Genomic DNA, 27,050 nt, shown 5'->3' on the forward strand with positions numbered 1-27,050 from the left:
TAGAGGTGTGGACATACTTAAAGTGCTCAATTAAGAAACATCATGATTTTGAAGTCCACAATGTCAGAAGTGCTGCATGACCAAGTTTCAGTAACTGGTCAGACAAGGTACAAGCTAGCTGGTGGAGACACACATGCATTAAACCATGAAATCTTTTTTTAAAGGAAAACAGAGTTTAGCACATAATTTTTTAGAAGTTAGTGATTCAGGTGTTAAGGTGAGTGTAGAAGAGCTGTGTCTTCAGATGTTTCTTAAAAATAGTGAGGAATTCGGCAGAACGGATGAAGTTTGGAAGGACATTCCACCATCGTGGGACAATGGCAGAGAAAGTTCTGGATAGTCATTTTTTGCCGCAATGTGATGAGTAGGACTTGTAGGAGTATAGTATTGCTGTCAGAGTACTCTTGTAAGAAAAGCAACAACAAAAATGTTGATTAACACTGATGCACACAGACAAACTGCAGAAGAGGTTTTTGACAAAACAGCAGGCATTATGGATTAATAAAAATTGAAGTGGAAGTACAATGGGAGAAAATGACTGAAATCACAAAACTAATATAAAAGCTGGTAAGAAAAAAAAGACATCCCCTTGCAATTTAATCTGATTTGAAAAGTACTTATGTAGTGCTCTCTGAAGGGGAGAAAGGATGGAGAACTCTTGAGTGTCCCTTTAACTGAACTGGAGAACAGCTCCGAGGTAATAGTGTGAGTGAAGGTGGAGAGATTGATCCCTCCACGTGGTACCGTAAGAGCCCAAGACCTGGTTAGTGTGGGGAAGATAAGGGATAGACGCAGGACACTCAAGACTCCCATGTGACAGAGGCCTGCAGAAAAGTTGGCGGGGTCTCTCTTTACTGGAGAAGCGGCAGAGGTAATCAAGCTGAAAATTGAAAGGCCAAACCACTCTAAATCCATATGAGGCTATTGCAAGGATGAACATGCAGAGTGTCTGAGTGACACACCATATGCAAATGAACTTCGCTGCTGTTTGGGTTATTCAGAGATACACATGCAAAGGCTGATTCCAGGATTGCAGCTGCAGCCTTACACCAATGCATCATCAAGCCTGAGATACAGGGAGAGATGCAGTGGTTTTAATCCATGGTTAATCTGGGATGAGTGTAGTTTATTCCAAACACATGTGGGGAAGTGCAGGAAATGTAGAAAAGCAGTGCATATTTTCTCAGTACACTGAAAGCAGGGCTAGCATCAGAACATTAAAAAAAGAAAAACAGAATTGTAATTTTCAGTCCTTTCAAAGGGGAAATAAACCTGACATGGATAATTACCAGATCACATTGTATGTGTGACTTGTAAAGTAGTGGAATTGATTACAGGAGCTAAACCTGGGGATTGGGTCTGTGGGAACAGCATCACAAAACAGTGGTACAATCGGCTTTTGAGTGGAGTGGAGTACATTATACAGTCAAAACCCCCTGTAACCTGTAATCAGCTTTTGAAGGCCAAAGAGCACATCAGCTCCAAGGCAGGAAGGCAAAATGTGTAAACTGTAATTAGGAATAAATGGCTTCTTTTTATCTGGTAAGATGATGGAGAGAAACATTAATATGAAGGATTTAGGAGAAGAGGTGAGGTCATTCACATCAGTGAGCATGAATGAAGCCATCTCTAGTGATGGTTGAAGGAAAGAGAAGTATAAAAAGAAAAAAATTGTCACATTACTAGGACCTCCATGCGTTAACCTTTATGTGATTTTAATTTAGGTCTGCATAGACCATTGGACAAATCCAAAAATTCTGCTGTGGTATATTTCCTTTGTGTCCCTGAGAAGTCAATTCATTTTGGACTCTCTGGTTAAATATCTCTTTTGGAGCGGTGGAAATTGACCCCCTCAAATAAGGGCCATTTTTTGTTACAAGCAATCTTGCGAATTTATTACAGGGCTGGGTAAATTTTTACACAGCAAATATGAATGCAATGTTTAGAATTAATTCATATTTCATATGAACCAGATGGGTAATAATTTGAACAATGAAGCATACAGTATTGGTAGGGCAAAGCCATGTTCCAAATATCAGGCAAATTGACCTTGAAATGTTTGTAAACGGATGATAAATTTGATATTGAACAGAGAAGATAAAACATACATTGAGAGTGCGACTGATTCAATCTGCTCAAAGTCTTTGCACTTCGCAGGCATTTTGAGCTGGTGAAGGCAGTGCACAGTGACACTGCCTGGACATATTTGCATCACTGTTAACCAGACCACAACACAATTCTTGTTCAATGCTATTGTTGTACAGCCAATATTTTAGTCAATACAGTCTGCTTACTCAGAGGTTTACTATACTGTTTGTGCCTCACATGCTTGCTAATTAATACCAAATCACTTGGTAGATGTACTGATCCGAGAACAATTCATTAGCATTATCCATTAATTCCAAAAACAAACATGCAATTTCAAACAAACCTGAAGCCAAGGTCAAATATTATCACATCCCATTCCTGGAGAAAGTTTAGCTGAGCTTAACAGATTTCCTCTTGTTCTGGTGATTCTGTGCTCTCGAGTTGTTTACCATTTGGTTGGCCCAACAGCTGTGTTCACCTCTAAGTTGTTGAACTGATAGCTGAACATTACATTATACAGTTCACAGAGCTTACTACACATGACTTTGCATTGTGTAGATGCAATGTTGGTGCTATACTTAAAGTTTACTTTACTTTTAACTTTATAGTTAAAAAATAAGTATATTTTATTGTTAGGTTTTAGTCTGAATTTCTAATTGGATCCTGGCTGCAGGAGTTTTAGATTTTCCTGAAAAAGTCTGCAAGTACTTAAAAATGAACCCCAGGGAATGCATTTACCTCAACACGTCATTAACACATGTAGGTGAAGAATGGCCCTTACAGTAAGATTTGGAAATACCTGACACATCCAATAATTCACTGTCCCTCAGGTTCATTTTCTTATTGGACATCCTCAGAAATCTTTTAAGGCTTATTCTGGCAGCTGTCCTCGAGACCATCCAGGGAGTTGCACGGCCTGCTTAGTGTTACATTGATTCTACTTAGGGGTTGTGGTTGTAGTGTCACTTCAGTTTATTATTCAAGGGTATATTGATTTTTTTGGTTCTATTTCATAATTTTACCAACATGGTTTTAATTCAGTGACATTGTGGCAAACGTGTTGTAATAACTCGGTGTTATTAGTCACACATATTGTTATTATCTTCTTATTCAAAGATCTTGGTTTAATAATATAAGACTCTTGGCCCCTTATTACTATTGGTAACCCCACTCACCTTCCCCCCTGGAAAGAGGTGTTCTTGAATGTTGTCCAACTACTAGCCTGTGTGTACAAACTCAATATGGTAGAGTCTTGCTGTTGTTTATGGTCCTTGTTTATTACTAGACTGTTGATAATGGTGATAATGAGCTTTTCTAAAAGAAATTATATTTGCTGTTACCATGGCTGTCTTAACTTTATTTACATTCACTGTCATTAATTACAGTTACTGGCTGTTAGATTACACGCCATTACTATACATTATCATATTGGTTATTTATCATGGCGTCAGTTTGTGCTGGGGACAATGACGGATTCGACGTGTTCAACTAACTAAAGGCTCTCAAAAAGTGGTGAGATGAAATGGGCCACCGACAAAAAGTGGTGGTGACATGTCCCCAGCGTCCCCAGCGTAAATGACGCCTATGTTATTTATACACTTGCTGTATTAAAATCTTATTAGAGTATCTTTGTAACCCATACAACTTTCCATTGAACCCTTTTTGTACACAGCCATCTCTTGGGTCTACATGACCTTTAGTAACCCTTTTCCCCCAGCACCAGACTTGGATGGTCTTGTGTCAATTGATTCATGTCAGACCACGTAGAGACAGTTAAGGCAGAAAGCAAACATGCACCATGTTTGCTGCATCTGTTGTGTTCTGTCAACCCTGTTGAAGCTCATTTGGCCCATATAAAATATTAATGCAGCGTGTCTCACATGTCAGAGGAAAACTCTGGAATGTTGACAACACCACACAAATGCACACATACATACATACATACATCTCTATAGGTAAAAGACTACAGAGATGTTGGGAGCCACAGATATCTAGGTACCCACTATTGATTAGAGGTAAACACAGAGCTCAGTCTGAGTGTTCATTCGACATAAGCGTTTAAATAAACTCATATGCGTCCACTTTATCTCATATGAATCCTTGTACTGTCTAATGCAGAAATCGTCATAGAGATCAGTTACTATACCTTCAATTCAACCTGAGATATCAGGCAGAAAATTAATGTCTTGTTTCTGTCGCATTATCTATAAAGTCGCTTCCAATTACCATTGTTAGAGATGATCATTTTTTTCAAAAGCAAATAGCTGGCTGAGTGTAAGAAAACCACTTTCCTAGCATTAAACATAAATGGAGGAAGAAACGGTTGTGGAGAAATTCACCTAATCTCCTGCCACAGATAACAAACAATAGCTTTCACACTGACATTCTCAGCTTTTTTTTTTTTTAAATAAAATTCTCATTAGAGACTTTGTTTTTAACACATAAGTGGGATGGCAGGTGTGCCAACCAGACAATGTATGGGTTGGCAGCATACTCCCATAGCTACAGTCATTAATACCTGTTTGCAGTGCTGATCATCTAAGTTAATTTACATACATATAATTCAGATACAGCTTCATATGGCCACACAATAACTGTTGCTACTTTCATGATTTTGCACCCCTCACTTCTCAGTCTCATGTTTTCCTGCTCATTGTATTTTTGCTAATCTCCCATCCCCCTAACAATACTTATCACTATTTTTTTCTCTCAAAACTTAATTCTGTTCAACTAATAGCAACATCAGTGCAGCCACCTGCAAGACAAATGGGTAGGATTTACTATCTTGAACTCAAAGTATTTACCAATAATGGAGTGTGTGAATCCAGTAGACTGTCAGGGCTCAGGCAGGGACTCAGGCGCAGACAGGGAGGCAGGATGCACAAGGTAGTTTAATAAATCCAAATCGGTACCAAGAACGAGGTCAAAAACAGTCAAAGTCAAACAAGTCAAAACCATGGAAACATGGCGAACAATACCAAAAACAGATCCAAAAAAACAAGGTCAGAGAAACAGGCAAAAATCAGCAAGAACAGGCAGGCAGGCAGGCAGGCAGGCAGGCAGGCAGGCAGGCAGGCAGGCAGGCAGGCAAAACAGGACAAACGGCTTGTATCACAACAGATGAACTGAGACAACTAGCGACAAGACATGAAACAAACAGGGAATATATAGGGCAAGGCAGATGACGGGACGGGATTCAGGTGTGCAGGTAGGCAGGTGGAGCCAGTCAGGTGACCAGGTGGGCGGAGACAGGGCGGAGAGCAGGGCAGGAACACAGGGAAAAACAAAAGCACATGGACAGGAATAACAAAAACAAAAACAAACCCGGCTAAGAAGTGGCAGTCCTGACAGTAGACTAGCTGGCTGATAACATTAATGGATCTAATTAGCTGCCTAGCTGAGTAAGCTGGACCATTTATTTTGGCTCTATGTATAACACTCCATGAGTCGTGCCTCAACAATTTGTGAATTTGGATAACCTGTGGCTGTGGAGAAGGCTCCTAAATTTTAAGGTGTATTTCGTAACTACTGATTTCCAAATAATGAAGTGGGCAACATTAAAGCACACAGGCCCACACAATGATATTTTTTATGTTTGTTTTTTCTTCCCCCACCCTTGTGCATTTGAGGTTAAGAAAACTGGAAGCATGGAAACAAAAAGATGTGTCTTTGTTCGATCTTTCAAGTATAGAAAACAAAATATTGGATTACTTTTCTAGAAGTAATGAATAGTCTACCAGTGTAGCCCTAGTCATTTGAGCACTATAGCCTACTGTACTGCCCATAAAAGCCACAGGTAATACATGTAATGACATGTTATTAGGGGCCAAGCACCGAAGGTGCTAGGCACCTATTGTAATTGTTAGAATTTTTCACTATTATTATTATACTTTCTCCTCTGGGAGTCTATGGCAGCCCATAGAACCCCTTGGTGGATTTTTATGAAATTTGGCACATTGATAGAGGACAGTCCAAAGTATCCAGGCCTCAAATTTGGGGTCAATCCATCCATCTCTGTAGCGCCACCAACAGGCCAAACTTCAAGGTACATTTTTGCTTATAACTTTTGAACCATTTGTCCTAGAGTTGATCTTTTTTTCTCCTGAATCCTTGGGTCATGACGATTTGAATGCACCCATTGGCGTTAAAGTTCGCCATATTGGATTTTCCACCATTTTGAATTTTTCGAAAAACCTACTTTTGCGAACTAGTCCTAGGCCGTTGATCCTATCACCACCAAATTTGGTATGTATCATCTACAGATGGGTGTGAATTCAAAGAATTTTGCTAGGGCAAATGATACGGCCACTGCCGTCCAATGAATTTCCATGCCGAAGACACCAAAACAGTAAGTGAGCCATGTCAGCAATTCTTGGTTGCAGTCACGCCAAAACTGGTATACTTTATTGCCAGGGGGAATATTGGGTACCCATCAAGTTTCATGAAATTTGGCCATATGGGGGCGCTATACCAGAAAAACAGAGAAAAAAATTCAAATGCCTATAGCTTTGGAACCAAAGCAGATGTTTCAACCAAATTTCTTGTGCATCATCACAGTGAAGGACCCTAGCTGGGAAAGCATGAAACCTGTGTGTCAGCCATTTTGTTTTTCAGCCATCTTGATATTATCATTTTTTCAATGGTTTTCTATGGCAGGCCATAGAAGCCCTAGGCGGATGTTGGTGGAATCTGGCACCCTCATCTGTAGCGCCACCAACAAGCCAAATTTCAGAATATATTTTTGCTCATTACTTTTGAATCGTTTGTCCTAGAGTTGTGATCCTTATTTCCACTGAATCCCTGGGTCATGATGAATTGAATAGACTCATCCACTGTAATGGATTTTTGAAAAATAAATCATATTTTCAATTTTTCAAAAAACCTACTTTTGTGAACTAGTCCTAGACCGTGCATCCTATCACCACCAAGTTTCATGAAATTTGGCCACTTGGGGGCGATATACCATTAAAAATCATTAAAATACCCATTACTCTGGCAGAAAAGCAGATATCTCAACTAAATTTCTTGTGCTTCATCAAAGTTAAGGATCCTATCTGGGAACTTATGAAACCTCCACAACAGCCATTTTGTGTTTCATCCATCTTTGATTTTGTCAAAAACACATTTAACCACCTCCTCCTAGAGTTATGGCACAATGAGGTTTTGTGTATTACCTCTTTGGACCATTGTCTTTAACAGTTGTTAAAGGATAGTTGCCAGGTTGAACAATGTGGCCGCAGTGTACCCACAAATTTGCCCATGAAGTCGCCATAAAGGAAGAGTGGCCATATCTCTGCAATGCTTTTGTTTATTGGCATAAAAGTCGATACACATGCTTACAATTAGGCCTGGGTGCCACACAGCAGATTTAGTGAAATTTGGCCACTTTGGGGTGCTATAATGAAAAACAGTGTCCATGTACTTAGATTTTAATGATATTTTGTTCTAATGGACATCACAAGGCACAAAGAAAAGCAGATATTGTGACCAATTTTTTGTAGGTCATTACATCATTACATGTCAGGTCCTAAATGGAAAATGAACACACAGCTCAATGTCCAAATGGCAATGCTGCTAAGATACAATCAGTTTGTAGGACTTAAAATAGGCACATCTCTTGAACCTTTTGATCTATTGCCACTAATACACTAAATAGTGTTGAAGAAACACTTGGACTTTCCATATTGGCCTGAATGTTAGACAGCGTTTTTTTTTTCTACTTCAGAAATTTCATCTGAAAAGTGGGATTGTCTTACATGGGAGGACTAGACTTTTTAATGTCATTATACATTACGAACAGCAGATGGCGCCATTTATCTGAGATTGTTGAGTGGTATTAGAAATCCCAGTAGACTAGTTTATTTTTATTTTTATTTAAATGTGGTAATCTAACAGATGTAGAAAATATATCAGAGTACCTTGTTTTATTCAGTGTATTTTATTAAATTGATTTCAGATTAAGATTTCCTTTACTGTCATTTTATCATGCACTTGCGTACAATCAAGAATGAAATGTGGTTTCTCCTAAATCAATAGTGTATATAAATTACAAAGAGAATTAAAAAGAGAATACAACATATATCCATAAACAATACACTCAGTTTTGTAAACATTTGGAGGGGAATAGCAGCATTACTCTATGGTGGCATGTCTTTATGGTATAGTTGGAGGGGAATAGCAGCATGCACTGACAATAAATTATCTTTTTTTGTCTGTACAAAAAGTGCCAGGTGCAGCATGAAATGGATTGCACTAGTGCAGAATAGTATCTGTCTGGTCCTATGGGGGGATTAATGGTTCAGTTAAGGGGGGAGCAAGAGTGTTCATGATTGTCACAGCCTGGGGTATGAAGCTATTTAGAAGCCTGGTGGTATCAAATGAAATGATTTCTTTAAATAAATAAGATTTGATCTTCAAAAAGATCTTCATCTTCAAAAACTTCTTATTGCAATGTCCCAAGAAGGCACACTACATTTTATGGCACTGCTTATGTTTAAGCTTGACAAATATGTAGTGGGGGGCAGTACGGTGGTGCAAATGGGTAGCAGTACTGCCTAATATTATGGAGGTTTCAAGTTCGGGGTGCGTCTGCATTCAGTTTGTACCTTGTCACTGTGTTCATGTGGCTTTCCTCTGGGTATTCTGGTTTTTCCACCAGTCCAAACACATTCAGGTAATGTTAATTGGACATGCTATATTGCCCATAGGAGTGAGAGTAAGAGTGGGTGTCAATGTGTCTGTTCACCCTGTGATGGATTGGTGTCTTGGTCAAGGGTTGTTCTCATTAGTTGTCTACCTGGTGGCCCTGAGGTGCTTGGCCCCTTCATTGCTGCTTGCAGCTATATTTTTAATTGTTATTGTGTTCAAATGTTATTTTCTTTATTGCTGTACTTAGTATGGCATTAAATATGAAATCCACATGATGGATTAAAACAATCAGCCTAAAATCAGGCTAATTTCATTTATTTTCAGTAAGTCACAGACTTTGGTAACACATATTTTTGATGACCTGCACACCCAGCAACTAAATTAGCTATTTAGATAACTAAAACGATTGAGAGTGAGGGCCTATCCCCAGCACCTTCGTACCCACAGGCAGTGTTTAATCAAATTAAATGTTGAAATTTACAAATACAGAATAGAGGAATCATTGCTCTGCATATCTTATCATGCACCTTAACCACTATACATCCAGCAGCCCCATGGTAAACAAACCAGCATTTTTAATGATTTGATTTTATCAGAAAAAATATATGAAAAAAATCCAAACTGTAGCTGAAAAAAAAAATTGAAAACCTTCTGTCCCTTTTCTGACACACTTGATGTTCCTTCTTTTAGGGTGGAGCAACACTCATTATTGGTTAGGCTGTAGTCAGTTGTGCTTGACCCTGGCCAACGGCATGCAAAGCCCCATGGTTAGCATGGGAACATGGTAAGAGTAGTGGATCATGTGATTACAGACACCATGTTCATGTATGAACAGATGGGCTTTCCCGTCCTGCCCTCATTGTCCCTCAGGAGGATATGTAGGGATCTCTCTCTGCAGAAATCTCCATCATGGGTATGCTCTGGTGGTGCAATGTCTCAAAATACTAAAAGGTCAGAGCTGTTATTTCTGGCGGCAAAGAGAATGGTCTCGTCGACTCAGCCAGTGTGTTCATGCCTGCATCAAGACAGATCAGCTACAGACCCTTCTTCTGATTTACAAATAATCTAGGATAAGGCTAAGGCTGGGAATTCATAACCCCCTGGACAAAATTACCCATGTACATTCAAGTCTGAGCTCCCCCTTCAAACCCTCAAAATATCCCACATTCTGCCGCATCACTTCAATTTGACCTGAGCTGGTTGAAACACAGTGCTTGAGGATTTCTTGTACAATTGCATTTGACATTGTTGTTTTCAAAGGCAACAATACAACTGTCCAATGCCTCACACCACAATGAAAAAGCAAGAGAGAGGACACACAGACACACACTTTCCGATCTTCATCTTTCAAAAATCAAGGAAAACCTTTGACAGGTAATGCTTCATTATGTAGCTCCTACAGTATTTTGTCTCTCAACATCACTCACATTTTTGAGGAGAAGCTAAAAAAGAAATAAGCCAAACTGGCAGCAATCAATAAATAATGTAACATTTCTGGGAAAGTTAAGCAATAGCAGGAAGAATAGAAGACAGGCCTTTCACACGGGCGTAAAAAAAAGCATCAAAATATAAACAGACTGAACTCAGCTTTTGAAAATGTTCATATAACACAAATTTGCTGTAATTTTTGTCCCAACTTGAGTAAACACTGGAAAATAATCTCCCACATTTCATAACTGGCCTTATGGCTACAGCCCTCTGTTGCTATGGGAAAATTGAGACAGCAGGGGAGAATAAATGTATAAACTACAACAAATCCATGTCACACTGGCACTGGAATATGCCACAGTGCAGGTTTTTCATGTTTTCCTGCCTCAGAGACAGAAGGACCCAGATGCATATTACACATATACCATACATCGCTTTTCCACAGTTACAGTATGCATACTGGTATTGAATCAAGCTTTCATTTCAAATACATCACATTATTGATTGAGTTATTCCTGTGAATGACAGTATGAAATATCCAAAAAGAAAAAAGAACACCAGCTAGTCCTGCAGGAAATGAGGTTGTGGTCCTTGTTCTATACCAGTGACCTGTTTAGCCAACTTTAAAAACCTACAAGCATGACACCATTTTGTTCCTGCAACAAATCAATTGCACAGACCAATAAAAGTCCATTTCTCAAACCAATAAAAGTAAAGGAAAATAAAATATTACCATCTTAACTGAGATTCGACCATTATACCGGGGAAGTAATCAATCACACGCTTGTCTTCCTCAACAGCTGGTCCTAGTTAAAACTGTATCGGTCTTACATTTCAGGACTTATAAAGAGAACACAAGTGTCTCCTTTGTTCACTGCATTGAGACATTAGTTCATGAATGCAAATTAAACTGTAAAATTGTATTGTAACTGAGACAACCAGTCCCCATGTGCTTCAACACACCAGTAAATATAAAGATAAAGAGTGGTTTATCGTCATGCACACATTCACAAGGAAACATGACTGTTTCACACACATTCTAGTATAACTAGAATAAAGCAATGACTGCAAAGCCAGACACGCGCACGCACGCACACACACACACATACACACACACACACATACTGAAATCCCTTCACCCAAGTTTTAGCAGTTGGGAACAATATGCCTGCTGTGAGAGAATGTTTCTTCAGAGATACTTAAGAGTCTCTAAAAAATAAATTGCTCCTGTAATAAATAAATCAATCTCATAATACATATGTTGAAAAATTATTCAACTAAAGATACCCTGAAACAAATAAATGCTGAAAGAAATGGATAGCTAGCAATGTTATTTGGCATTTTGTTCTTTCTGCGACTTTGGCTATTTTTGGCTACTTTGTTCTGAGTGACTTCAGCTGGCAAGAAAATAAATAATAATATATTAATACCACACCTGAGTGTTATGAAATCTTTTTTGTGACAACAGAAATAAGAAAGTGAATAAGTAAATGCAAAGAAAATTACATGATATTTGCTTCCTCCTTTGGGTAGTATTCACTCATGCAAAATAAAAAAGCTGATTTGTTATGTGCTAATGTTCACTGCTTTCCAATGCATTCCTTTGCTCTTTGCTGTGCAAGTATGAATTGCTTTCAATTTTACTCATTTGTATATTGTTCAAACTTGATAGGTCTGCTTTTTGGTGTGGTCATTGGAATTGCCTGTTTGTGTACATGCATACCTGCAAATCATATACTGTATGTAGGATGTGGCCCACTCTCTGAGGGTAGCAACATTTTTTTAGTAAGATGGCAATAGAAGTTTCATGCATAATGCATTTCTTTGCCATGTTATTACACAGCCCTTTGTGCTTCCAATTCAAGTGGAGTGATTGCTCTCAAAGATTTCTTGAGGATACAAGACAAGACACGGTTGTCATTATGGTTGTTAAGGCTTAAACTAGTTCTAGTGAAATTACTAACAAGCTAGTTTTACTGTCATATTTAAAAGCATAGCGATTCAAATTGCATGACTTTAAAGGATAGATTCACAAAAGAACTGCATATCAGTTTTGATCACAAAAGGGGGCAAAAGGCAGAACAAAGTTAAGTGTGATTCACGTATATGTAAAGAATCAAATTAGCAATTAAGGACCATTTATAAAGGCAGCAACACTGTGCAAAAATGAGATTTTGCAAACGGGGTTCAAAAAGTATTCCCCCTGATTCATTTAAACCTGTGCTAATTATGAACCACATATGACCTGACAATTTTAAGAACTTTTAAGAGGCTGGCATTAATTTTCTGAAGAGATTTTACCAGTATAAAAGAGCAGAATGCTCTCACTAACCCAGCAATACAATAGAGTCACCTGACAAACTAACTGTTCAGCAGAATCATTTTACACAAAATCATCTGGGTTAGGACTGGGCTTGGGCAAGTTGATTTTAGATACATTATTACAACATGCTCCAAGCTTGCAAGGAGACATTAAAAACAAATGCACTGGAAATGACACATGGGATTTGATGCTCATGGCGCCATTATCTTCTGAAAGGTTCTACCAGATAATTAGCTGAATGGACTACTGAGAATGCTAGCTGTTAGGTATTCTTTATGTGCATGGTAAAACAGAGCTGATTGAAACATAATGAAAATGTAGCTTTTGAATATGATAGAAAAAGTGACATAATGGAAATCACCTTCCCCCATATGCCCCTCCACCCTCCCCAGCTTTGAATAAAATGAGATCACATTCACAACTGGCCAGAGTGGTATAGTGCAAAATATTTCAGAAATTACAAAATAAACTAATTCATAAATTACAATATTTTGGGGTTAACAGCTTCACTTTGGCAACCAGCAATAATTCTTTTAGCAGACTTTTAGTTGGCTGTGGGTAGTTATCTGTTTTACAAAAGTTTTGTCCAGTTTTAATGATTTCAGTAATTAATCTTTGTACATGTAAAGAGAGAGAAGAGATAACAAGGAAATTCAGTCATCCATAAAAAGATGAAGGATGTACATCCATGTTTTTATATGCTATATTACACAATATTATTATATTTTTTCACTGTAGATGGGTCATTTATAGTTGGTTTAATAAATATACCGAATCAACAGGGTGATCTCCAACATAAACACTGCAACCCAAGAAAATTTCTCTGTCCATGTTTTGGCAGCAGAGAAATCTGTGTGGGCAACAGTGGTTTGGAATTAAGCTGCTATGGATAAGCCATGACAGTGGGCTACAATCAGCATGCACACACTCCACACAAGTCAGATTTAGAGCTTCTTAGAATTTTACCTTTCAATCAGGTCAAAATCAATAGCCCCATGTTATTCAGTAATAATGCCAGCTCATCTGAAAGAATCAGCTTTTTTGTTTTGTTTCATCTACCCAGAGTGATTAGCGTGGGATGTAGTAAGCCAAAATTCAACATTTTGCATCAATGATGTGCTTTATTTATTTTTTTCTGACATGTGGAGGTATTATTCTCCCCCTATCTAGATATGAGTGTTCCTCTTTTGTTTCTGTCCAAATCCCTGACAGGGAGGAACACTTAGACAGAATACTCTTCATCGCTTCTCACCAACACTTCAAGGTCCAATTCCAGGATGAGAGAGAATTTCAGTTTATAAGTATATAATCATAGCTAGCGGTACACCTGGAAAAAGAAAATTGCTCCATTTTGTCATGATGTGATCCATGGTGCAGAATTGCCAGAAAGTACTGCTTGGGCCTCAATTATCAACCATTGCAGGGTGTACAAAAATGGCAGGCTGCAGTCTGGTGTAATTTTAGAATGGTTGTTAAATGCATGGTAACAGTTTACTTTTCGTCAAAGCTTTGCGTTTCAATGTGACTGTGTAACCACAAGACAGCATTCAAAATGAGGAATTTATCACTGTTATTTCGTCAGCCTCATTTTCCTTGGAAGGCTCTCAGGGAAATATAATGTAACTGAAAATGGTGTTGTTTTTGAATTGATCGTTTTTATCATTAATGAAGGTTTAAACTGAAAAAAAACACCTGTTTACTTGCTAGTTAACATTCTCTTTTCCACAACTTCTTGTGTAGGGGATATTTACTTTGTGTGAATTGACAGATTTCCTTTCTTAGTTTGCTTCCTGTTGACAAATTAATTAATTGCTCTGGGCCGTGTGACAGTTAATTAAGTACACAGCAAAAACAATCTTTGTCAACACAGTTGACTACTAATCTGTAGGCACAGGGGGTATACAAAAGGTGTTCAAGAACCACCTTTCCTTTTGTCTTTTGAAACAACAGCAAAAAGTCATGTTTAAAAACCCATTATTTTCACAGAGGACAGTGTTCAGCAGTGTCAGTGTTAACCAAAGGCAATTACTAAAGAGCTTAGTCTGAATTAGCTGGTTAGCTTAGTTAATTAGTCAGATAGAGAGGTAGCTGCATTGTTCAAACATGTCAAAGATACCCAATTTGTGTTCACATGCAACCTCAAAATGTTTAACATTTTTCTCACCCTGGTCAAGTGTAACATTCTCACATTTGGACTATGGCACTATATATATAAATGTTAATAAAGACACTTAAATCCGGATTTAGTCAACATATGGCCTTATGTTTGACTCATACTGAAATGCTAGTGTTACTTTTTTAATGCTAGCAAGACCAAAAATGTCCTAAAATTGATACCGTACTATGGCACATAGACTGAAATTCACCATAAGCTAAACATGCCAAAGAAAACTGAGAAAATAAAAAAGGCCTGTCATTTTCTCTGACCATCAATAAAAATCAGAAATGTTAACACTTCCTCGTTAGCCTCTGGGATCATACAGGCATATGTAACCGCCGCCCAGCCTTCTGCTCCCATCACTTCAAATGATTCCTCCTCCCTTCTTGAGAAGTCTCCTGCAGAGAAGCATTGGTGACGGGGGCCAGTGATGCAAAACCATCGAGCTTACATTAAGACAATGCTTATACAAGAGTTTTCCATTAGCTGAGGCATCTCAATGACAGTATCAAAAGCGCTTTGTTTCTCCCACCGCTAATGCAATTTCCATGGTAATACGACCTGGTCGCATCTGTTTGGAAACTTTGGGAAAAAAAAAATGTTCTTCAGTTTCAAAGCCTCTCCATCAAGCCTGTTGTTGAAGTGAAATATATTAAACATTTGTGTAAAGCTTCATGCAATGTGTCCATTTCATGAAGTTTATGACTTTCCCACAGTACTAATGCTGATGTGTTAGAGACAAGAGAAAATCTCTGCCATGGAGGGGCACAAATAAACATTAGCGGATTGCTTCTATGTTTCTAATTGGTCATTGGCTTGCTTACAGTACAATCTGTTTCATTAAACTTCACCAAAACTGTCTACAAGTTGGCTATGAACATCCATGCAACCCTAAGTACCCTGGTGCATTTGTAAAGGGACTGGTCCCTCCAGTAATTTAACAGGCTGCATATTGGATGTTTTTTCATTTGCTCCTGTTTTTCCACCTCTCTCTTTCACAGAATGAACACTAATATGTAAATTACGATGGAAGGGGAAAATCCTGGAGGAGCTCCAGCCTAAACTGCAGCGAAAGTTCACATCTGTTTCCTCCCCAGAGAGTGCACTCAGAGCAAGATGTAATAAAGCCACTCTTGAAAAGCATGCTTTCTAAAGACATTTATTCCCATTCACCTTGTCCACCCTGTTAGAGGTAACTATAACTCTAGAATAAACAAATCCTTTTTTCATTCCTCCGATGAAGAACTGTTTTATACATAATACATAAGATTGCTGATCTTGATGGAATTCACCCGCTGTGAATACTTATTTGAAACACTTTGATACTCAAAACAGGTAATTACATGATAGTTATATGTAAACACCTGACTAATGATATTGTTATACGTAATATAATAATAAAAGTAATTACTTTAAGTCATCATAATCTTTAATTTGGTTTCATACAATAACATTAACAAATCAAAATAATGAAGACATTATACACACATCTATCTACACATAACGTACACCACCACAGTATCTCTCTTTGAGTTTGCAGTTTCACCTACAAAAAATGAATGCTCATTCTTCTATTCTGATATAAATAGTTAAAATTAAATAACCTAATAAGTCTACATTTACTGAGCTTATTGCTCTAGGTAAAAAAAAGTTCTTCAATGCCATAGGCATTTGACATATTCAGTCTGAGAGTAGCCTAGATGGTGTCCTTTTGTTTATAATAATGAAATTTCCATACTATGTTAAAGTGTTGAAAAAGAGGATGCACTGAACAAGCCTTATATAACTTTTCCACAATATCTTTGAACACTGTACTGCACACGCCTCGACAGCTTCCTCAGAAATCAGATATCTTGAGACATCTCATTACTGTAAGGGGAAAAAAACACAACTGAAAAGATGCTACCGTGGGGCATTGTGTTGTGGAGAAGTGAATCTGAAAAAGATGCCATTCATGAAAATATTATTTGTGGTCAATCAGGCAGAAAAACTCTAATCCAATGAGTAAGATCCTGGTCTGATTTAGGTTAAAAAGGAAAGGTGACAGAATGTCAGACTGCATTGTTGTGAAATGAATTGAACTGTACAAAAAAACCACAAACAAAGACATTGGGTTTATGCAGATGATGCGCGATATCAAGGTGAGCACTGCATCCTCTGTTGCCCTTTACAGGCAAAGTGAATGGGATCTAAATGATTGCCCACTGAGGGAGCACATTACTCTACAAAGTATATGAATTCTTAAAAGTTTCTCATAGCTATCTGCTTGGTTAGAGCCACAGGCCACTAGTCACTGAGTGGTACATGCTCTGTGAGGATTGGGATGACAGTGGAGAATTACCAAGAAATTGGAACACAATAGATCTTGAGAAGGACACTTCAAATACAGTCTGTCAGTTTGTTTGGTTTTACACATGCAGGTCATGCAGCAACCTCATCCTCAGCAGAACAATGCAAACACACAAGAACACTACTGTACACACTCTCACAATCACAGCTAAAATCTAGCATACTAGGGTAGTACAGTCATGAATTATTTAGCACAAAACTGGTTTAGATCATCCACAAAAAAGATACTATTATCAAAGGTACCTTGTTGTTTTTTTTCTGTTTTCACTGCCCATCATTGTGTTGAGTCCTTCCCATGGTCATTTAGCATTTCCTGTACAAAACCTTTTCTCCGCTTTTTTTTTTTTTTTTTTATAAAACCCTAACTTAACTTGCTTCCTTCAGTAACTGAATGTACTTTCGTTTTCCCTGAAAGCATGTGTTTAACCCCTCAGCAAAACTCCTCTCATTCAAACACATTTTCAGATCTGTGGACTGACATGTTCAGGAGCACTCTTACTGTCATTGTTTCATTGTTATTTCTACAGAACCCTGGTACCTAGCTACCATAAAACACCCTCCAGTCGTCAGCCGCCAGACAAGTAGACAGTTTAGTAATTAATAATACTGGGCAAACTATACCATCATAATATGTAATATACTTGTGATTATATCAGTAGCCTTCTAGAGTTAACAGGGTATGTAAAATCGGGGCTATTGAGATGAATGGGTGATTTGAGTATTTCAATGCCACTACGCAGACTCAGTGGCTTTGGTATTGAACTGTCCTGAGTGTTCTCAATAGATGCTTGGGCCCCTTCCTTGTCCTGTCCTCCAGAAACCTTAGTAATCTATTTGAAGCATCCATGGAACAGCACGGCATGGCAAAATTTGTACCAACCAACGGTTTGCTGTGGTATGCTTCAGGGCCACATGTCATGCCACAGTACAGCCCTCTCCCTGCCACAGCAAGTCTCAAGATGTCACTTGTGTTCCCACTATTAGTCACTGAGAAATCACATTAATCTCACTGGACTATGGCCCACAGCCTAAACAATTATCAACAGATGAAGCACTAAAAGGAACCAACACTGTGACATGTTCTCTGCTGACTAAGGTTAAGGTCACCCCATGCTTATATGCACTTTTTTGTTTTGTACGTTTGTTTCTGAGCTTCTGTTTCACATGCCTCCGGTTTATGAGGAAGCAGACTGAATCAAAGTACTTCTATTTATGAAGCTGCTCATCTGAAGAACTATTTTCTCTTATATATGTATGTGTGCATATATATATATATATATATATATATATATATATATATATATATTTTTTTTTTTGTTTTTTTTGTTTTGTTTTACACATGCACTGTCTTCAAATTTTTTGTCTCCAGCAGACACTCTTCCATTCCACCTTTTTTTTAAACATTTTATGATCAGAGTGAGGGTAGTTAAATAAATAAGGACACTCAATCAATGCTGCCGCAGAATCTTCCTGCACGGTGCAAATAGGTTGTGAGCTGTCAAAAAAACAATAGGAAATTATCATCCATGTATGACCTTAAACTGTTTCGGGCTGCAGGCAAGCCAATTAAAACTGTATGCCTGTTTGAAAAAGCCACAGACCTCGCACCTGTCCATGACGTCATTAAGAAGGCATTGAATTTAGTCGCAGGCACTTACGGCCTAAACTAAGCCTAAGAGCTCCTTTGTGGCCTAAAAGCATGTTATAATGAAGCATGTAAATTCACCGAGCGATGCGTGGCCTGTGTGTGTGCGCCTTCCATTATTCCACTGTTCATCCACACTCTGTGAGATGACAACATAAGGAAGGGGAGGAAAACAAGATTTTTCTGAGATAAGGCAGAGCACAAAACAAGAATCAACCCCTCACTACCCTAAGGGCCTTTTCACTCCTAATCCAATTAATATAGCAGGGATATGTCCTCTTCGACATTCATTCCTTTCTTCGACTTTTATCTGCCTTTAAACTCTGTTTTTTAAAAGAGTGGAGGATAAAGGGAAGGCAAGCAGTATTTCAGTTCAGTATGGACCCACTTTTATTAGTAACTGCCTCAAGCTGCCTCAAGCATTATTCCTATGTAATGTAAACACTCACCACAGTGAATATTCTTTCCTGTTCAGATTCTACCCTGTGAGTAAACATTGCATGAATTCTGCTTGTTGCAAAATACTCCTGTTTGTCTAGCTAGTGATCTGTAACAGTTCATTTACTTTCACTGAAAACATTTTAAAGTTGTACATTTGGCATTATCCACCAAATGCCATTTATTTTAATTTTTCATGTAACTCTACCAATAGATATAGGAGATATATCTACAGTACAGTAGATATAGGTGATCTCCACTAGATATAAGAGATATACAGATGCTGGCCTTGTATTATGATTTACTCTGTCAGTGCATTGCTCCAGTAAAGATCTTATGCTTATACCTATACACATTGTCCTGTGTTATAACGCGATTAGTTTCTGTGCCTGTGATAATGGTACCCCCCCCCCCCCAAACACACACACACACACACACACACACACACAACCCACCTATTATGCGTCTCAGTGTCGTGTCTGGTGCATTTATATCAATGGCTGAAACTGGTGGTTTTTCACCCATTGACATTTGGTCTTGATGTGGCTTTATGAAACTCACGTTATTTTCTTTCTTGTTATCAATTATGCAAGACTCTGAGACAACTAAGGTCAAACTTGATTATGGAATAACAATTCATGCACTTCATTTTAAATGAGTGAGCAGCATAAAGTTTTATTAAATTAAACACTTGAGTGGCTGTATGTTCCCCTTTTCAGTCAAATGGAATGTAAAAGTGAAGAGATCATAAATTGTACAATCAAATGTGATGAAGGAAAACAAGTAACCACGCTCTTTGGTCAAATCAACTTACATTATTTTGACTGAAGTTTCATCATACTACTGAATGATGCTCCTCTACAAGGGGATAACAGTTTTGACATTTATTTGGAAGTCATAACAGCTTATTTAGAAAAGCCAGTTAAACAGGATGGCTCAGTTTTGTTTTAGGGACAACCATTTCCTTGTAAAGCTATGGCTTAATGTCACAGTGCATATGGCATTGGACTTGTAACTGGAAAGCACACAGCCAGTGTACCCTTGAGGTAATTTGATTGAATTGCTTCAATAAACATCCAGCTCTATAAATGGATACATGTAACATATAAGCAAAATTAGTCACACTGGATACTGTGTTCTACTAAGCCAATATATAATGTAATGTCTCTTGGCTTTGGAGTTGGCCCACTCTCAACCTTCAGGCCTTAAAGAATAACACATGTAATTCTATTACATTATCCACAATGTAGAATCAGGGCATGTTTCCTTGTTTGTGCAGAAGAAAAACATGAAATATGATGAGTTACCGACCAGTCAGTGTTGATTTAATGAAATATAATTATTATTAAAAAAATAAAATCATTATTAAAACGGTTTAAAAATAGATGTATTAACCTTAAATTACAAAATGGTAAAGTCAACATATGCACCTTCCCATACTACTAAGAAGCTAATGTATTGAATACTCTTTTGTAACACATTCTTAAAATATATTTATTTAAATATGATATTGAAATTTATTACTGCAACATAAAAAAATCTAGTTTCCAAGTTCACAAATCATGTAATTTTTTACATGCATTCATCACTCCCTGACTCACTACCTATATTTAGTTATCTCACATGAATATTTATCATTTCAGAGTAAGTAATGTACTGCACCACCAAGCATGAAAACAAATTCAAAAATTACTGTTCAAAAAATATTCAGCACAGTCAGCATATTCAGTATTAAGTCAGAGGCTGATAAAAAAAAAACCTGGCCTACTGAAAGCATTGTGACTGCTGAAAAATCAGCTCTTCAAAGCGTACATAATAGGCTGAATATCTGAGAGTTCAGCAGTCCAATGACCTGCCCTGAGGGGAATTCGTGTTGTCTGAAGTGAGCCCACATATTTGGCTTCTTCACTTCAGAAACCTGGCTGAGGCATAACCAAGTGATACCTGGCTGAGCCAGACCATTATACCACATTTCCTTTTTCATAGCACTCCTGCTTTCTGATAGCAGGAGGGCTATGAAGCATGGCTTCAAACGCAGCCCGCTTCCAAAGTCGTGCCTAGGAAGCGAAGCCATGAAATCTTCTAAACAGGAAGAGGAAGCTGGTCAAACAGTTACAGTGGTGGGTCTGCTGGAGTGGTTTGTTTTTGTGTGATTAGCTTTTAGACTTGGATTCAAATAATCAAAAAAAAAAAAAAAACAAGATGATGGAGTGACCGCAAGACAAGAACAAGGACAAGAATAACCATCATATCACCCCTGAGTCATTGTACAAAAAAAAAAAAAAAATCCAAAGGGGTGGAGGTGGAGGGGTCACCCTTGACTTGAAGTCACAGTGCCATGACACTGAGTGTAAATAAAATGTTGTGTACATTTTTTTAATCAGATATCTATGATTCCTTTAAACATATAATACAACTGTAACATATTAAAACTATTCATTCAAAGGCACTGACCACAAAGGCGATAACTAAAGACAGAATGTGTGTCCTTGCTTGAATAGTCCAGAAGGCATTTTCTGTCTCACATGTAGATCGCCTTTTTTCTTCATTTTTGACACCCCAAATTCTCCCTCTGCTTGAGGAGATGGTGTCACTTCTAACACACATTGTGTCACATTTAGAAGTTACCAAATGAGAGGTTTGAAGTAATTTAGCCACTTCTATGTTTAGCAATTAACCAACAGTAGGTGTTACAAAAGACCTTATTCTTTTATTCTTTCTTTATTTCAACAAAACAACTTCAAAAAATGTCAAGAAGCAATACCTGAGGTTCAGATGATGGAGAAAATCCTGAAATCAAAATTTAAAGTAATTGTAAGTAGTTCATTTTAGTTTGCAGTTATAGCCCCTAAACTCTGGAATGAGTTGCCTCTGAATGTAAGGCCGGCCCCTACACTGTCTGTTTTTAAATCCTGTCTTAAAACACATTTTTATTCCTTGGCTTTTAACTCAGAATGAAAGTAGCTTTTTCTTTTGTTTTATTGCTATGGTCTCATTGCTTTTATTTATTATCTTTTTTATTTTTAACTGGTTTCTCTGTTTTATTGTGTTGTCTTATGGTTTTTGCTATTCTGATTGTACAGCACTTTGGTCAACTGCTGTTGTTTTTAAATGTGCTTTATAAATAAACTTGACTTGACTTTAATTATTGTAAAAGGGTATTGAAAAATTTATTACATATAACGATAACAGAACTGGAAATAACATAATAATGTCTATGTAAGGTACTTCTGTAGGGTAACACTCATGCAATGAATGATTTCAACCCCTGAATAGTTAAATTTTACAATTTTAATGTAACTTTTAGGCATGCTCACTGAAAGCATTTGTGACATTTTGATTTTCAGGTTGTCCTTTACCTACACACAAAATACAAGAGGCTGCACTCATAGCGGACACAGCTGGAGTCTTTGAATTGGTAGTGTGGTGTCAAACGCTTCCAAGGCACAGTGGCTCAGCAACTTTGTGAAATTCAGTGAAAAAAAATAGATTATGTATGCAAAAAAAATCAGCAAGCGCAGAAAATAAGGGAAACAGCATTCCGCTGCCACGTACCTGCAAAGATGTGGATTGCCATTGCTGTGTGGAAGCTGGTACATGATTCTGCGAGCAGAACTGTGGGGCATCTGTTTGGGGTTTGGCATAACCGCCTGGTTTTCAGGTGCATGCACAAAATTTGCAAGGCAGTAAACCAAGCACTGTGACCTCAACCCCAGTTCCAACACTACGAGCAGCTGGCAGAAACGGCTGTGTCGTTTCAACTGAGATGGGTAAAGTCGCAGTGTGTGTCTGCAGTGGATGGCTCTTGCATTCACATAATAACCCCACAAGACTACCATCAAGACAGCCTCAACCACAAGGGCTTGTGCTCCACGGTTCTGCAACGATGGAAGGGAATCATTTGGGGGCTTGCGCACAAGGTAGTCTGACACTCTGCACATTGCACGGTACTGACAATGTCTGCTTTGTGGCTGCTGGTAATAATCTCTTTCCAGGTAGGACAAGGGACATCAGTGGACTGATGATTGGCGAGTGCCTGGTGGTTCTGCCTACCCATTACAGAAGCCATTTTCAGACACCTGCAGGCTGACTGCATAGCAACAGAACTGAAATTTCAAAATTGGGCATGTGAGCCCTCTAAAAATACAAATACTTTTCCAAATATTTTAATTATTACTTAACAGATACATTAAAACGTATTTCACAATGCTTTTAGTGAATACCTACACATTAAAAAAATGAGCCACCTGCAGCAATGAGCCATCCACAGCAACCTAAATCTTAATACTTAATCCTAACCCATACTAGATATGGAATAATTATTAATTATTCCATAATCATTTAAAATAATCATTAACAAATGTACTTTGTACTTTGTGTTGTCATTATGGGTGTAGGTATATTCAGAACACCTCATGTGGCTGTTCTGATCTGCGTTCAAGGACTGAGGCCATAACACTGGACACTAATTTGGTATGTTTGTGTCAGGTCACACTTTTGTTGCTGTGATCTGGAATCAAATTACAATCCTGTTAAATTTTTCGTATTATTAATCAGCAGCAATACTCTGACATCTGTGCGTACCTGTTGCTGCCAGTTTGGGGGCAATTCTGTGGTACACCTTTTCATGGCAGACTGTTGATTCCTAGCTGTTCCTGGACACTGGAAATGAACCAGCATGCGAAGAATGCCTGCAGCTCATCTGCAATCCAAGGCTGAAATTTTCCTATAGACTGTAGACTCCATCATCCTCAATTTTGTCCTCTTTTTCGTCTGCTCTAGCTAACATTTTGGCTCGCTCTCGCCTCTCTCTCTCTCAATGCTGGAAAAATGGCCACTGTAGTTTTCTTTTTTTCAAATTGCTGAAACACTTTGTGCCAACATGATTATGTAGACAGATAGCTCTTCCCTACGCACTTTGCTATACGTGAGCTGAATGCCAACTGATGGTTTTGTTGGGCTGATCGAAAAATCAAAAGACAGTAGAAGACCCCCAGGAACCAGGAAAATGGGAGTCAGCAGGTGTATGGGTATGGACTGGGAAAAAAACAATAATACAGTGCTAGTTAGCCAAGCATTGCGTGCTGGAAAGGCTTGTCTGATCAGATGCCAAGCATCATGGATCTCTTATTTGACTTTCCCAAATTTTGCTTGTACTTTTGTTTTGTATGAATTTCGCTTAAAAAAAGTTATGTAACTATAATCGCATTGTGTTTAGTGCATAGCTTAGGTGGTCATTATAAAGGAGCAGCATTTCATACTCAGTCTCAGTTAGTACTTTATTACATAAGCAAACGGACTCTCAAATTTTGCAGTGTATTGTAGGAGAACCTATTGTCCTTTCCTCCAATATCCATGACTATGATTTTGACCCCTGTGTAGCAATACCAACTGAAACTACATTCCATAAACTAAGACTGAGGAAACATCCGTTATGACCCATCTGTACTCAAGCTGAACCATTACATCACGCAGCTACTTATCTCACACAGATCATAAATCCAGTCTTTAGTACAGAGGACCCTCTCCCACTAACTCCTACAGAAACCCATGCGGTATAGTCGGGGGGTGGGCGGGATCAAGGCCAAGGAATGGGGCAGAAGGTTGTTATTAATTACGTGCTGGATATACACCTCTCTCGGGCATGTCTAAACAAGAAGGGAGAGGTCCAGGGTGGAAAACGAGGACAGGAAATGGGGTTCCCCGCTGTACTCACTCCCTACACGCAGGATGATCTGGTCACGGCGCTCCCCGTTGGGGTTTTCAAAGCAGCTGTAGAGCCCGTTGCTCCCTAGGTCCACCTCCATGAGGGTCAGCCTGGGCCCCTCCTCCACCTTGCGGGCCTTCACGTCCGTCCCATTCACCTTCCACGTGACCGAGGCGTCGCTGTCCAGTGAGCCACACTGCATGGTCACGTCGGTCCCCATCTTCTCATACTGGATCCTCGCCCCTGCCATGATAGGGAGGCACGGCCATCATTAAGTTGTGCCAATGAACACGCAGGCAGCAGCACAATGCAAGGGAACAAGGGATCTGTCAGCATTATGCAAATGCTCTTCTGAGGAAACATCGAATGACATTCGAGGCATTAAAAAAGGAACAAGAACTCTACAGGGAAATCAAAGATGAGACAAGGGGAAATGGTTACGCAATAAGTTTACTTTAGTTGGGCAAGTGGGTGGCTGGAATACCTAGAGTAAACACATTATGTGCTGAAGCAATGCTGTCCTGTTTAACCTTGAACTTTCATACATCACACACAATCCCAGAGGTATGCGCATACATGCTTACTCCCGGCTCATACACACCGCATGCATGCTGACACACACACGTGTGCACAAATAATAATGCATCTGTAAGTGCTCAGAGATATCCATCCACTTCCACTTTGCCAAGTATCACTTCACCCATCTGTTCTTTTTCCAAGGACATACATACTTTTATAAGCAGTGATTTGAAGAGAGCTGTCTCTGCTGTATTAATTTTGGCATCTATGCTTATTCACTGCTATTGTTTTCTCTCTGCAGTGATACCAGAGTGAAAAAGTACAACAGTAACACCACTTACAGCTCATATGGAAGTGATCCATTCATGCTGAATAAAAACCCAATAAACATAACAGTCAGTAAAATGCACATATTCGGCTAATATTGCCATTTTTACAAAAATTGTAACACTCCTGAACAATCAAGTGAGGTGCTAATTGTCTTTATTGCTTACCAAGGCCATTCTAGGTCACCATCAGGTCTACATTACTACAGTCATCAAAGACATAGCTACATAACCAGAGATAACTACAATACAGTATGTAAATATATTAAACAAGTTCCTTTAGATATAAAATGTAATATATAATGCCTTGCATTTATTACAAGGTATCCTCATTTTAAAAAACCTCCCTTTGTTGTAATAACTACAAAAACAACATAATCTACTCTTTGTGTGACCTAATCGTCATATGTATAAGACCCAAAATACATTTCTGCCCCACTCCTTCTCTCTGTGGACTACAGCAAACCATTTTCTGCAAATGTTTATGCTGTCAGTCATTTAAAAAATCACTTAAATTAAAATTCCACATAACACACAAAGCAACTTGTAGTCTCTAGTTTCATTGTAGCAATGAGCTGGGCTAATGAAAACACAGGCTAAACTCCTTCACAACACCTGAGATAGAGAACCTGCATTTTCAGTTATAATTGTTGAGAACTGTTGACAATACTGATATTTCAAAATCAGAAATAGCAACATTACAAATGACTTAAACGTTTCAGGACCTGATGGATCTTGAAGTCTTATATGGAGAAAAAAAGTAGGGCATTCCAAATCAAGTGTCAATTTATTCGACATTTATTATGCAATAGAAAGAAGTATTCGTCATGTGCAGTCATAAGAGCATGAAAGAAATCATAAAAGAATATGAAGAATTCATTGCTGTGAAACATGGTCTTTTCTTTTCAATGAGCAAATTGACTACACTGAAAGATAAGGAACACCATGACCATGCACATAAAAATCCATAGTATATGGTCACCAAAATTGTTATTCTATCACTTCCATCACCATTCCATCACAAATGAACAAAGAATTAAAAATGATTCATCAGTCTCACAGCTAACAATAGGCTTACTGTTACTGTAGAAACACAATAAACTTGACATTTCATGCAATGATGAAAATGACCCTAAAAAGTATACAGTACCAGAGTGCACAGTGCTCTGTGAAGCAGAGGCTGTCCATGCTTGACGTTACTAGCCATTGCCTTCAGAAGAGAGTGCACAGCTACATGCTTAGAGTTTACTCTATGTAACACTTTATCTTTTTCCATACAGGTGTTATTTTAAATAACCAATTATCTTGAAAATGCAATCCATAACACACAGGTCATAATTATTTGTGCTAGATAACCAATTTTTCTTCACTCCACCAAGCACTTCCACCTGCTTGAGACCAGAAATATCCAGGTGCTAGGT

General features: G+C 38.4%; 1 protein-coding gene across 3 annotated transcripts in view; it reads right to left on the reverse strand.

Moving 5' to 3' along the window:
* cntfr (ciliary neurotrophic factor receptor) overlaps positions 1-27,050 on the reverse strand; it is a 189,048-nt gene that overhangs the window by 51,373 nt on the left and 110,625 nt on the right. For all 3 annotated transcript variants that reach the window (XM_036525953.1, XM_036525951.1, XM_036525952.1), the window contains one exon: positions 24,794-25,027. In XM_036525953.1, the coding sequence (XP_036381846.1) occupies positions 24,794-25,027 (234 nt within the window). The remainder of the gene's footprint in view (positions 1-24,793; positions 25,028-27,050) is intronic.

Source organism: Megalops cyprinoides, chromosome 4 (assembly GCF_013368585.1).
Source record: "Megalops cyprinoides isolate fMegCyp1 chromosome 4, fMegCyp1.pri, whole genome shotgun sequence".
Classification (NCBI taxonomy): Eukaryota; Metazoa; Chordata; class Actinopteri; order Elopiformes; family Megalopidae; genus Megalops; species Megalops cyprinoides.